Source organism: Typopeltis vanoorti, chromosome 13, assembly GCF_054136105.1.
Source record: "Typopeltis vanoorti isolate ZY-2024b chromosome 13, IOZ_Tvanoo_1.0, whole genome shotgun sequence".
Lineage (NCBI taxonomy): Eukaryota > Metazoa > Arthropoda > Arachnida > Uropygi > Thelyphonidae > Typopeltis > Typopeltis vanoorti.
Genome location: NC_143561.1, coordinates 20463817 through 20478415, shown reverse-complemented (window position 1 = coordinate 20478415; position 14599 = coordinate 20463817). Strand labels below are relative to the sequence as shown.

General features: G+C 36.6%; 1 protein-coding gene across 2 annotated transcripts in view; it reads right to left on the bottom strand.

The window, feature by feature from the left end:
• The window catches only part of LOC150099979 (kinesin heavy chain-like), a 579478-nt gene that overhangs the window by 33515 nt on the left and 531364 nt on the right, over positions 1–14599 (bottom strand). For both annotated transcript variants that reach the window (XM_090403282.1, XM_090403283.1), the window contains exon 26: positions 5619–5687. In XM_090403282.1, coding sequence (XP_090259408.1) covers positions 5619–5687 — 69 coding nt within the window. The remainder of the gene's footprint in view (positions 1–5618; positions 5688–14599) is intronic.

The window sequence follows — 14599 nt, the reverse complement described above, 5'->3', positions numbered from 1 at the left end:
AATCCTGGGGATCAAATCTGAGAACAATAGTCTAAGTGTGGTCTGATCAGAGTCTTATACAACGGAATGATAACTCTTATCTCTGCAGGTCAGCATCCTTCTCAGTATTGCAGCAATCTTCTGAGTAACCCTCACCACCTTTGCAATATGCTCCCTGAATTTCAGTTTTCTATCAATCATCACCCCTAGATCTCTTGTCTCCCCCTACCTCCTCCAGTACAGCTCCTCCAATCGAGTATGCATCCTCCCATCGGTGGATCCCAAACCTCAAGACTACATTTTGCTGCATTGACCGACACCCCCATTCATTTGCCCATCTGTCTAGTTTATTCAAATCCTCTTGCAGGGCTGCCACATCCACACTATTACTGATAACCCTTCCCAGCTTCACATCATCTGCAAACAACATTGAGTGTCCCCTTGCAATCCATTGACAATATCATTGATATAAAGGTTGAACAATACAGGTCCCAGTACTGAGCCCTGTGGAAACCCCACTTGTAACCTTCTGCTTTCTTGATATTGCCCCACCATACACAACTCTCTGATACCTATCAGTCAGCCAATCTTGAATCCATTTGACTAAATTTAAACCCATGTGCTGCAACTTAAATATCAGCTTATCATGTGGCACCCTGTCAAACGCCTTTGCAAAATCCAAAAAAATGGCCTGCTCTTGTCACTTTATTATAAAAGGCAATCATATTACTAAAGCAAGAGCATCCCCTAACAAATCCATGTCGATTCTCACAGATAACATTACCCTCATCTGCCCAACACTGTATATAGTCCCTTGCTAATTTCTCCAAGACCTTAACTACAGATGACACACAAACAGGCCTATAATTAGACACTTCCAGTCTGCTACCGCCCTTATGCAGCTGCACTATCTTACCTTCCTTCCAGTCTTCCAGTTCCTGGGTACCTTTCCCGCAGCCAGACTTTTATTGAAAAGCCAGGTCAACGGAGCTGTCAGTTCTTTAGCACATTCTCTCCAAGTTATTAAAATATGTTACTGAAATCTAAACAAAGGTCAGACTTTTGCTCTTTTCAAACAGGAGAGAGATATCTGCTTCATCCATCTGTCATAAACTCAGAGCTGATCTACTCAAGCCTGAATTTATATCCCTCCCCCAGTTATAGCACTGACTATTTTGTCATGAGGAAATGAGTTCTAATTGTTATCAAGTGAAGATTAAATTCCTCTACTGTTCTAGATCTATTCTATCTAATTCCTCGTAAGTGGAATTATTCTATTTTGGACAAATGGGCAATCAGTGGTAAAATGTATTTCAGAACACCAATCATATATTCATAACTGATTAAATGTTATAAGTCCAGTCTTGTGGAATTAAAAATACGTTGTAGTATGTACAAAATAACGAATGTTCTTGAATGAGTGCTGAGGTTCTTCTAAATCATCCCCACCTAAACTTCAATGATGGACTTTTGTTCAAAAGGAGAAATTGTTATTTAGCAACTATGTTGTCAATCTCTCTCTGTCTCTTTGGATTTTAATAGTATAATCATTATAATATGTAGTGTCAATGTGTTGCACCTAAATTTTCCACTGTTTATTCTATACCGAAGACAGCTAGTAATAAACAAACCAAAATATCTGTTCATTGACAGTTTAATTTTATTACATTTTTATTGAGACTGTGTGTTTTCATTTTTAAACGGATTTTTCACAGTTGTCTCTTCACCAAAATGTAATTACTGATGCTATCAGAAATAAATCTTTGATGTTTGAGAGACATTACTGCTGACTGTGCTGTTATCTATGCTTATTATTATACATTACAGCAGACCTGCTTTTATGATTATCATTAATCATAATAACCTTTTCCAGTTTGCAGTCTTTTCATGTGTTTTCTGTCCGGTTTGGATTTCATTGAGACTTGAAAGTAACATGTGTTTCCCTATGTCAAGTGACTAGCATGACAATAGGTATCCTAGTGGTGGAACTGCCACCATAAGACAACTAGGCTTGCCTTTTTTTTTTTTTTTAGTAGATAGTGGAAACTACAGTTTGAGAGGAAAGAGTCACCCCCCCCCCCCTTGCCCTCGAATTGCTCTAATAACACTGGGGGGGAGGGAGAGTAAGAAGTAAGAGAGAGTAGAGGAAAGAAGAGTAGAAGACCAGTCTACAAATATCATATACCAAATGTATATTGTAGGAAGTAAGATCAGGTCTAGCTCGGGTTTGCCATGCCTGTACTCACAAATGTGAGCCCCTGAGAAACTACATACAATATTGAATATATACAAAAATAAATGAAAAAATGTCTGAAAAACAATCTACAAACCAAGGAGTAAGATAAGGATGTCCTCTGTCTCCAACACTTTTCAACATTTACATTAATGAAATATTAATACAATGGAATGCCTTAAACAATCCAGGAACAGAAATTTCCTGAAATAACAAAATAAATATGCTATTATCTGCAGATGATCAGGTAATAATATCAGATTATTATTATTATTCAGGTCTCCATGGAATCAAAAGACTCATTGCGGGAGGTCCTTCCTAGAAACCACAGTCTATCAAGACTCATCATGGGAGGTCCCTCTTAGGAAACAGTCTATCATACCACTTCTTAAACTCATTGACCATTCTCGCTCTCACCACTCTATCAGGCAATGCATTCCATGGTTCAACCACCCTCCATTCAAAGAAACCACTCCTCACCCTCTTGCTCACAGTTTCCTTTCGTAACTTCCAGGGATGGCCCCATGTCATCACTCCTTCATGCTGTTCAACCAAGCGAAAGAACTCCCCAGTGTCAACAATGTAACCACCTCTCAACAGCTTAAAAGTCTCAATCATATCACCCCTCCTTCTTCTATCCATCAAACTCTGTAGTCCACATTCCCTCAGCCGATCCTCATAACTAACATTGTATAGTTCTGAAACCATCTCTGTTATCCGCCTTTGTACCCTTTCCACATTTAATTTATTCCTTTCAAATCCTGGGGATCAAATCTGTGAACAATAGTCTAAGTGTGGTCTGATCAGAGTCTTATACAACGGAATGATAACTCTTTTTATCTCTGCTGGTCAGTGTCCTTCTCGTTATTGCAGCAATCCTCTGTGTTACCTTCACCACCTTTGCAATATGTCCCCTAAATTTCAGGTTTCTATCAATCATCAACCCCCAGATCTCTTGTCTCCCCTATTTCCTCCAGTATAGCTCCTCCAATAGAGTATGAAGTGTCCCATCGACGTGTCCCAAACCTCAAGACCTTACATTTTGCTGCATTAAACCGACCCCCCCCCCATTCATTTGCCCATCTGTCTAGTTTATTCAAATCCTCTTGCAGGGTTACCACAACTGCACTATTACTAATAACCCTTCCCAGCCTCAACATCATCTGCAAACAACTGACTATCCCCTTGCAATCCACTGACAATGTCATTGATAAGGAAGACAATTTACAAAAAACAATGTATAATTTAAACGTTATAGTAGAACAGTTTGGAATGAAAATTTCCATAGATAAAACTAAAACAATGGCATTTTTGGACGAACTCCAGTTAGAAGTAAAATAGTTATTAATAATAATATAATAGAACAGATAAATACTTTCAGTTATCTTGGATGTGAAATATCATATGAAGGAGAAAAAGACATAAAATTAAAAACTTCAAATTTTTTACAGATTATATAGGCCTGATAAACAGAACACTCAATCCCAATATAGTACAAAAAGAAACATGCTTGAAAATATATAATATCTAGCAGAGCCCACATTACTATATGGCAGTGAAATTTGGGCAATAAACAAACAAGATAAAAAAGAATAAAAACAAGTTAAATGAAATTTATGAGAAGAACTGCAAAATACACATTATTAGATCAAAAAAAGGAATGAAGGCATTTTAAAAGAACTAAAAACAAAATCAATAGAAGAAAAACTAAACAATTATAAACAAAAATGGACAGAACATGTAAACTGAATGGCCAACACCCGATATCCTAAACAAATACTGAAATATAAGCCAATTGGAATGAGAAGACAGGATAGACCTCAAAAAAGTATATTGGATGGATAATGAGACCAGAACAGACCAATATGGTCTATACCTGTAATTAGCTTTATGATGATGATTAATCATAATAAATTAACCACACTAAAACTTTAAATCATAAAACGATAAAGAAGCACATTTATTTTATGCAAAAGTGAAAATGTTATAGACTGACTAAGAAATTCAAGCTCTGTTCAAAATTTGAATCATCAGTTTCCTTTTTAAGACTGGAGTCAATTATTTCAAAAGCCACTAAGTCTTTGCAATGAAACGTATTGTTAGGATTAGGTTCTTCATTTTTTTCTGGTTCCTTGTTCTGCAATTTTGACAAGTTCCTCAATGATAGGCCCCTTTACAGAAGAGCTCAGCTATTCATTTGTTTTCGTAGAGATTTCCCAAGTCAACCATTTTACTATTACAACCACAGTCATTATTGCTTTTTCCATAGAAAATTCAATACCTTTGAAGATTCAGTTTTTAATTAATCGTGGGCAGAATTTCTTCCAGGCTGGATTTAGCAACTTCATTCCAGGCATCTCTAATTGTTTTTTGAGCACCTATATGCTAATTTTTTGATTGCTGGGCTGTCAGCTGCCTTTATCGGTTTTTCAAATGTTCACTAAAGATAGCATCTTGGTTCACTGGCTGAAGAACTGAAGTGGTATCTGGAGGAAATAAAATTATTTTATGATGATGAATAGGACCAAAGGATAGGCTAGTGCACGATCCAACAGTAGCAAAACTTTAAAAGAAAGATTGCTGCCAACACAACATTTTTTGACATCATTAATAGGAAAATCATTTTTCAAAGAGTGATGCAGCCATCCAAGGTCTATAATTCCATTTTGAAATCATTGGCAGAATTGTCTTGTATCTCTTGTAGTGTTCTCAAATTTTCACTGCAACAGATCAACAAAGGCTTAAGTTTCAATCGTAATAAAAAATTTGCAGCAATTTGCAAAAGCAGGGGACTTCCTTCATTTATGACTAATAAGAGAGCAGTTGTAGCAATGCTCTACTGTATTTTGATTTCATATGGGTAGCACATGGTCATGATTTTCAAGCCTTTAAGTGATTTAATTCATTAACAAGAAGAAAGTTATTTGAGATGAAATAAATACAATTTTAATTAGTATAACTGAACTAATAACTTGTATTTCTGATATTTTAGTAACAATACATGTTAGGATAAGTGCTGTTCATGTGAAATCATTAAACTCATTTTGAGCACAGATATGTAAAACATTTTGCTTTGCCGTCCTTACAGTAATATGCATGCAGACATGCTGGGATTTAACATGCATACAACTTATTAAATTTCAATCTTGACAGAAAACAAATTCAAACCATAACCAAAATGAAATGTAAATTTATTCTATTAAAAAGTGCTTTATTATTATTGCCAAAGTTTTAAACACAGCACTTAACTTTTTCTTCCCAGTATAGCTAGAAAAATAATGTATGAATCACAATTAGAATCTTAATGTTTATTTATGAACAAATATTATTTAACAACAATAAAATACTTCTAAAAAACTGTTTCATGTGTACATAAAAACTTGAAGCTAAAATTAAAGATTTATACCATTTGTTGGAACTGGAATTTTGCCAACACCTGATCCTGGTCTCTGGCCTCCTCTTATCACTTTAGGTTCTAAGCAAAATATATGCAATAAATATACATCCTTTTTATCCAGTTATAAAAAGTTATTTATTTGAATATAACTAATACTAAATCAAATTTACCTTCCTATGACTTTTGTGATTCACATCATACTGCTTAATAAGGTTCTGGTATTAGAATATACATTAAATAAAAATACATTCTGACACAGTTATATGCAACTACTTTGGCAAGGATTTAAAAAAAAATAAATATAGTACAAGTTCTTTAACTAAATAACCTAATATACATCTTATTCCATGCTAATTCTGAATTAAAAACAGTAGAAAAAATACATTAAAACAAAGGTATGCAATACCAAGAGCAACAGATTAGTTACAGAAGTTTTTTCACTTGGTTAAAGTACATTATATTAGATAGGGAATTATATTCTTGTTTTAGTGCTTTACCTAACAAGCATAAGCTATCAAAAGTTTCCAACCTAAAGTATTATCACAGCTAGGCTTCTTTTTGTATTTTACATCGACTGCCTCAGTATTTCATTTGGATATGCATATTTATGCATTATGGGAAGGGGCAGAAGGTAGACGTGTTTCAACTTATATTGAGATCTTATCAATAGAAACTAGGCCTGTGGAGATCTTCTTTCACTACGCATTATTCTTGCTTCCTATGCAGGGTCCGCGTGTTACTTAGATGCGACTTCTTGTTAGTACCACTCCCAACCGACCTGTTGCCTAGCCTGCCGCTGGGGGGGGGGATATATTTTTGACTATAGTAGTTTACGTTCACGAGGCCGGTTTGCCTGCTTGCGGGATGAAAAAAGCCAGATAAACTGGTGGAAAAAACCATATACTGCCCACGCCAAAGACCATCTAACTTGTTTAGGGTGATTGATAAGAATTTCACAGGCCTACTTAAATTTATGTTTATATAATTTTTTGGTGTGATGTAAACAACAGGTGCCTTTCCAGTCAATTCTATGTAGAGTATTCAGGGCATGATCAAAAAGGCCAGATTTACCATAGTTATTAAATTTAATGTGCCATTTATGTTCCTTTTTTTTCAGATAGGAATTGTGCATCCTGTTTCACCTATATAGGAAAAATTACAGGTGCAATGAATAACGGTATACTCCACGGTGGGCCAGCAGAGGAAGTGGATCCTTGGATGAGTTGAATAAGTTCTTTAATTTTACAGGAGGTTTAAAGGTAGCATTAAGGTTGTATTTGTGTAGTATTCTGTTAATCTGCTATCCCTTTAATGTATGGAATTGTTACAGTTTCATTGTAATCTAGTTTTCTTTTTTTTTGTTTTTAAGTGAGGTCTTGTGAAAAATTTTGTTGGTATTTTGTTGTAGCCATTTTTCAGGAAGGTATTGCTGATAACTTTTCATTCATGTTTTGACCACTGGAGCAAACCTTCAAAGCCCTGTTTTTTAGTGTGTTAATGACATTTAGTTTTTGTTGAGGTGGTTGTAGGGGTTTATGTGTATTATATTGACCAGTATATGTAGTCTTCCAGTAAACAATGAAGGAATGACTGCCAGAAAGAAGACATGTGACAAGTGTATCTAAAAAAAAAGGAAGTGTGTTCTGATTTTCAATCTCAATTGTGAATTGTGTGTGTTTGTGTTGTTTGTTCAGGTGGTTGAAGAAAGTGTCTAATGTCTGGCAGCCATGGGACCAGATAGCGAAAACATTGTCCACGTATCTAAGCCAGACTTTGGGTTTTAAAGTGAAGAAATCTAGAGCACATTGCTTCCATATAAAAGTTAGTAATTGGGGGGTGGGGATAATGGTGAGCCAATGGCTGTGCCTTCTTTTTGTATGTAGAAAATGTTTTGCCGCACAAAATAGTCAGAAAGTAATACATGTACAAAACAGCACTGTGATATTGGGTGGGAACTTGTCTTGTAAAAGAAGAATTGTGTCACTGATTGGGACATTTGAAAGGGCAGAGACGTCAAAACACTAATAAATCACTTTTTTCCAGTGTGATGTCTTTAATTTTGTTTGCAAAATGTTGAGTGTTTTTAATATAGGATGGGGAACGATTCACCAACTCCTTGAGCGTTGATGCTAATTTCTAGGTTAGATCAGTGGTTCCCAACCTTTTTCCACTTGTGTATCAATTTTTAAACCCATTTCTATAAATTGTACCTCTTGTTTTTAAATACTGACACTTTTGTTCAGTGCCTATTCGGTGCATTTTGTTTACTTTACTTGCTTTTCCGCCATTAGTGATTATTTTTCACATACCCCTGAATGGCCCAGCATATACTCCCCCAGGGGTACACATACCACTGGTTGGGAACCGATGAGTTAGATGATAATTGGGACTGCCTATATCTTCAACAATCAGCCAGAGCGTCACGTTCTGCATGTGAATCTTGGGTAAACCATAGATTCTTGGAGAATGAGCATAGTGAAAAAAGTAGTTTTTTAACTGTATCCGTGAGCCAAGAAGTGACTGACTGTGAGTGAAGGTCGAAACATCATCATCATCATCATCTCAAATTCCTGCCATGTACCCACAAGGGGTGTACAGGATATGATAGTACTACATGAAAAAATTATATCATTACTAACTTCCTATCTACAATTTTCCTCCAAATCAGTCTGTTACTTGTCAAGATTCCAACATTATCAGATCTTATATTTCTATCGTCTAAGGCACTTTGTACCATATCAATCCACCTATATCGTGGTCTTCCTCTGGGTCGTTTTCCTGCCAACCTGGCAGAGAACACTCGTTTTGCTAATCTTTCCTTGCCTGTATCCGTGACCATATTTAAATGACCATACCACCTGAGATTAGCTCTGCTAACGCATTCCTGGATGCTGACAATATCAAGGTCTTTCCTAATATCCTCGTTTTTAATATGATATTGCCATTGATGCCATCTGTTCACGCCTGTAATCTTTCTCATGACTCGCATATCTGCGGTCTCTAGTCGTTGGTCAAGTGTTTTATTTCTGACCCAGCTCTCAGATCCATAAGTTAAAACTGGTTTGAACACTGTCTTGTATACAGTTAATTTAGTGTTCCGACTAATTTCTCTCTTATTCCATATGAATTTATTCAATTGACTTCCCACCATACCAGCTTTGCTGATTCTGTTGTCTATTTCTATATTTAATTTACCATCTTCAGTAAAAATCGTGCCTAAGTAGCTGAAATGTTTTACTTGTTCCACAGGTTCTCCATTCACAACACAGTTGACATTTTCAATGATTCTGCCTATTTTCATTGTCTTTGTCTTTTTATTCCTGACCTTCATACCATATCTATTACAACAGCTATTCAATTTAGTCAGAGAATATTGTAGACTTGTAGCAGATTTATTTAGAAGAATAACATCATCTGCATAAAGCAAAGAGCTGACATTAACATCTCCAATTTTGATATCATGTTTAATACCACTTTCCTTCATAATATGATCTATATAGATAATGAATAACAGAGGGGGATAATGTACATCCTTGTCTCACACCAGATTTAACATTAAACCATCTTCCTGTACTTCCTTCAATTCTAACTTTTCAATTCTAATTCTAAGCTTTTCAAAGCTTTCTAAGCTTTTCTTCCTTCAATTCTAAGCTTTTCAAATAATGAAGGAAATTGGAATAGACTGGAGAGGAAGAGGACTAATTAAAAAATTGTATACCAGCCAAAAAATAAAGATATGAATACAGGAAAATGAAGCAACTGCTGAAATAAAGAAAGGCATAGGTTGTACATTGGCACCCCTTACTTTTCAACCAGTATAAAGAGAATGCAATGGAATTAATAAAAGAAGGAACAAACGGATTAATGCATGTGGAGTGCAGATACATGTGATATGCTTTGCTGATGATATAAATTATTACCCAAGAATCAGAAAGATTTAAAACAGATATTATCTAGAATAGATGATGTTTTATCTGATTATGGACTTAAAATAAGCACAGCAAAAACTCAACTAGGGTGAAAGGTTTAAAGTAAAAAAATAAGACAGAGATAAAAGTATTGAATAAGTAAAATAGTTCATATGCAGTGGTGCCTCACAATTCGATAGTTGAATTTCGCAGGCCGGTGCATGTGTATGCATGGACTTGTGTGATATCATTTGTTATTTGTCATTTCTTGTTGGGCTGCACTGGTGTTTGCTTGTGTTGTTTATGCTAATTTTCAATTCTGCATTTTTCAGAAGGTAAAAATTTTGTGCATTTGCAGTTATTATTATTTTGAGTGAAATTTAAGAATGGGTCCAAAGAGAAGTGAACAGAGGAATAATTCAAGAAAGAAGCACACTTGATTGAGCATAGAGAAGAAGAAAGAAATTGTATATAAAGTGCAGAAAGGTAGAACAATTACAGATGTAGCTCAAGAGTATGGTGTTCCTCGGCAACTTTTTGGCAACAGAGAGAGAAGATTATGAGTGCTAGGGCGTCTGCTGGTGCAATGAAGATTTCTGACAAGAATAGATCTTCAGTCAATGAAGAGATGGAAAAGCTGCTTATCACCTGGATTAGAGAAAGACGGATGAAAGGAGATCCAGTAACCAGACAATGATCTGTGAGAAGGCTAGGTTAATTTTTGAAGAATTGTAGAAGAAAACTCCAGAATGTACCTCAGATCAAACTGAGGAATTCAAAGCAAGTTGAGGCTGGTTCACAGATTCCGAGGTAGAACAGGAATCCATAGTGTTCTCAGACAGGGGGAAGCTGCTAATGTAGATAAAGAGGCTGCAGAAAAGTTTGTGAAAAAATTTGAAGATTTAATCAGGAAGGAAGGCTACCTGCAAAAGCAACTTTTTAACGGGGATGAAACTGGGCTATTTTGGAAGCGTTTGCCAAATCGAACTTACATCATGCAAGAAGAAGTGAAGCTCCCAGGACATAAGCCTATGAAAGATAGGCTTACCTTCTTATTGGCAGCAAATGCAAGCAGAGACTTTAAACTGAAGTCACTTCTGGTCTGCCACTCAGAAAATCCTCAGTGCTTTGGGAAGAAAATCATTAAGTCCAAACTGCCAGTGATGTGGAAATCCAATGCAAAAGCCTGGGTAGACCAGCAAGATTTCAAAGATTGGATTTTTGAGGTGTTTGCCCCGAGCATGAAGAAGTTCCTCACTGACAATAATTTGCCTTTGAAAGCATTGCTGATCCTTGACAATGCTAGTGCCCACCCCTCAAGACTTAGAGGACATTCTTGAAATTGACTTTGACTTCATCAAAGTCAATTTCAAGAATTGAAATTGACTTTGACTTCATCAAAGCCAATTTCAAGAATTGAAATCGACTTTGACTTCATCAAAGTCAGTTCTTGCCTTCAAACATGATGTCACTGATCCAACCCATGGATCAAGAAGTGGTTGTATGTTTTAAAAAAACTTTACACCAAGGCTTTGTTCTCACGCCTTTTCGATGTGACTCACTCTTCTGACAAGACACTGAAGGACTTCTGGAAGACCGAGTTCAACATTCTCCACGCCATTTCCTTTATTAAAACTGCCTGGGATGGAGTGATACAGAGAACCCTCAGTGCATCGTGGAAGAAACTTGTCCCTAAATTTTCTCAGGATGACAACAGTGCAGACCAAGCAGCTGGAGAATCAGAAGCAGCTGCAGCCATGCGAGAGATCATTTCGACGGCAGAGAATCTCGACATAGAAGAGGTTAATGTAGAAGAGCTTGTGGAGGATCACGATGACAAACTGATGGAAGAACTCAGAGCACTCAGTGAACAGCAAACAAAGGGGAGAGAAAGAGGAATTTCACCTGAAGAAGAGGATGGCAGGGAAAAAGGGCCAATGCCAACAGCTACCATTAAAGAAGTTTTATTCCATTGGGAGAAGGCGCAGTCTATTTGTTTGGAATGGCACCCCAACACTGCTGATGCGAGTAGAATGACATACTTGTTCAACAATACCATCATGCATCACTTCAAAACCATCTTGAAAAAGATGGAGAGACAGTCCACTCTTGATCAGTTTCTCATCCCTGTTCAAGCAAAGAGGAGACGAGAAGAGGTAGAAGCAGATAAAGAAGACTCCCTTCCAACATCTAAGGCTCAATAGATTGTATGTATTGTGTATACAATAGTGTATTTTGTAATTTAGTGTGTTATACAATAGTAAAATACGTAAAGTAAATAATATGTTGTATATCTCTCCCACTAACCCTAACGGGGGAGTGGGATGGAGGGTTCGACAACGAATTAATCTATTTTCCATAGACTTATATGGGAAATATTGTCCCACAATTCAACATAAGTTCGGCGACGGATTAGTGTCGAACTGCGAGGCACCACTATATCTTGGAGGAACTATTCAAGAAGATGTAAGTTGGAAATCCGAAGAAGAATTGCTATGGCAAAAGAAGTATTAAAGAAAAAGAAATAATTTATTACAAGTAGGATAAGTAAAGACATATGGAAAAGAGTTATAAAAATATTCGTTTGGAATATATTCTTATATGGTTGTGAGATTTGGACTATAACAGCAGAAGATTGAAAAATAACTGAAGTATTTGAAATGTACTGTTGGAGAGTACAACTAAAACTAAACTTGTTGTGCATGAAATAAAAACTAGTCAAGTATAGAAGAAGGCAATCATAGAAAGAAAGGTGAAATTCCTGAACACATGGCAACAATGAATGGAATATAAATGTATTGGAAGAGAAGATACCATGGAAAGGCTAAATGGAGTGAAACAGCACTGAGAAAGGATTAAAAGTAATATTTAATTCTTCCAGTATTTTGCCTTAGTCACTGAGACATTGTCATAGGGAATAATATGAAACGTAACACACACACAAACAAAGGGAACACAAAACTAAGTGAAACATATGGAAGAAAGACTAGAATCCTAACTAGATAGGAGCTCTCTGTGGGCAACCGTTGGCAGCCTAGGATGAAACTGAGATCTCGTTGCATTAATGTTTCCCATATTTTGACAAGTTTAATGCAACCATATTTATTTAAATTAGTCAAAGATTGACCTTCTCTTCAGAAAGAATTTAGCAATGCTATCATCATGCCCTATGTCCGAGGCACTTCCGAAAAAAATAGCCAGAATCTTAAAGAAATATAATCTCTGCACAGCTTTCAAGTCCTACTGAAAACTTGCTACCCTTATCCATTCTACTAAAGATCAGCTCCCTCCTTTCTTTGTGCCTGGTGTATATAAAGCTTTGTTCTTGCAAGTTGGTCTACTATGAACACACAAAGATCAGCCAACATCCACATGGTAGAACACAAAAAAAATACATATGTAGTCATGACTATGGTCAATCGGGCTTTGTAGACCATGCTCCATCGCAGTAAATTAAGAAGGGAAAGGCTGCTTTTATGATCTGCAGCTGCACTTGAAAACCAACCTAATTTGAATAAATATGATTGCATTAAACTTAAATATGAGAAACATTAATACTTTGAAATCCCAGTTTACATCCTAGACTGCCAACAGTTGCCCACAAAGAATGTCCCACCTAGTTAGGACAATAGTCTTTCGTCTACATGTTTCACTTATTTTTGCGTTGCCTCTGTGTGTGTGTTACGTCTCATATTGTACTCCCTGACAATGTCTCAGTGACAGAGATAAGATATTGGAAGAATTAAATGTTATTTTTAATCTTTTCCCAGTGTTGTTTCACTCCAATAAGACTCTAACATTAGTTTCTCTCAGCACGTAAGTCTTAACATGCTGACCATGATAAAGAAGAAAAAAAATTTTTTTTTCACATTTGACATCGGTAGATGGCGTATGGTCACTGCTGTACCTCACATGGTTTTGGTGATGATGTCTTCTGCTAGAATAAGTGGTAGGGTTGCAGATTCTCTTTCCACACAAAGTTTGTAGGACAATCACAAACATCCATGTCCGCGGTGGGATTCGAACCCCGCAGCCTCTTGGATGGAGAGCAGACACGCTAACCACTCGGCCAACCAGGCTGGTGATAAAGATGACAGCCAAAATATACATTCTTAGAGTTCTTAGAGGCATTTAGATTAATTGGAAGAGGGTTATAACCTACTAAAGAGGAGTCAGAAATACTTTCCATAATGAAAGGGACTGCCCCTTAGAATGATGATGAATGCATTGGATGAGGAAATACTTATACAATGATTTATAAAGACTTTGCTAAAGCCTTTGTTTAAACAAAAATTTCAACAGTGACAAATCACTATTGAAATCGATTAGTCGGTAGACTGATTACAGGGATGGTTGATTGATAGGAGCCAGCAAGTTGTACATAAGGGTGTAGTGTCCCGAAAAAGGAAAATGATGAGTGCAATACCACAAGTTTCTGTTCTGGGATCACAGCTGTTTAATTTATACATTAATGATATAATTCAGGATGTGAGAGTTGATATTCAGATGTTTGTTGATGAATGCTGTATTATGAAGGGCAATGACAGGATGTTCTGACATGATGCTTTGGGCTGAAGAATGGGGGATGGAACTTCAATATTGGTAAGTTAAAGGTATGCACTCTGGCCAGAGAAGATGGAATGACGTTTGACCTCAGGGCGAAGCTCATATCGGAATTTTGCTTCAGGAGTGGAGGAAACAAGGCATCTGGTAAACTTAGTTCCCTGTGCACTAAGATCACTTGCTGTCATAATGCAAAGAATTCTCATAAATATGGAGGTGATAATTCCACTGTATGTGGCACTCATCAGGTCTGATTTGAATTTCTATGCACAGATCTATTCATCCGAATTTTTGGATATGGCTGCAAGATATCATTTAACTGATGAATTCAGGTGGCGAGCCATCATAGGACTAGAGGCTACCAAAGTCAGCCAGAGATAGCCAGATGGCTGCATAGGTTGTTTCATGATTCACAGACTGTGGAACCACTTCCAACGGACCCAAACAGAATCCCAGGGATACAGTGAAGGAAGGCCATGGGTTACAATCATAGTGGTTGAATGATATCTCCAATTATCT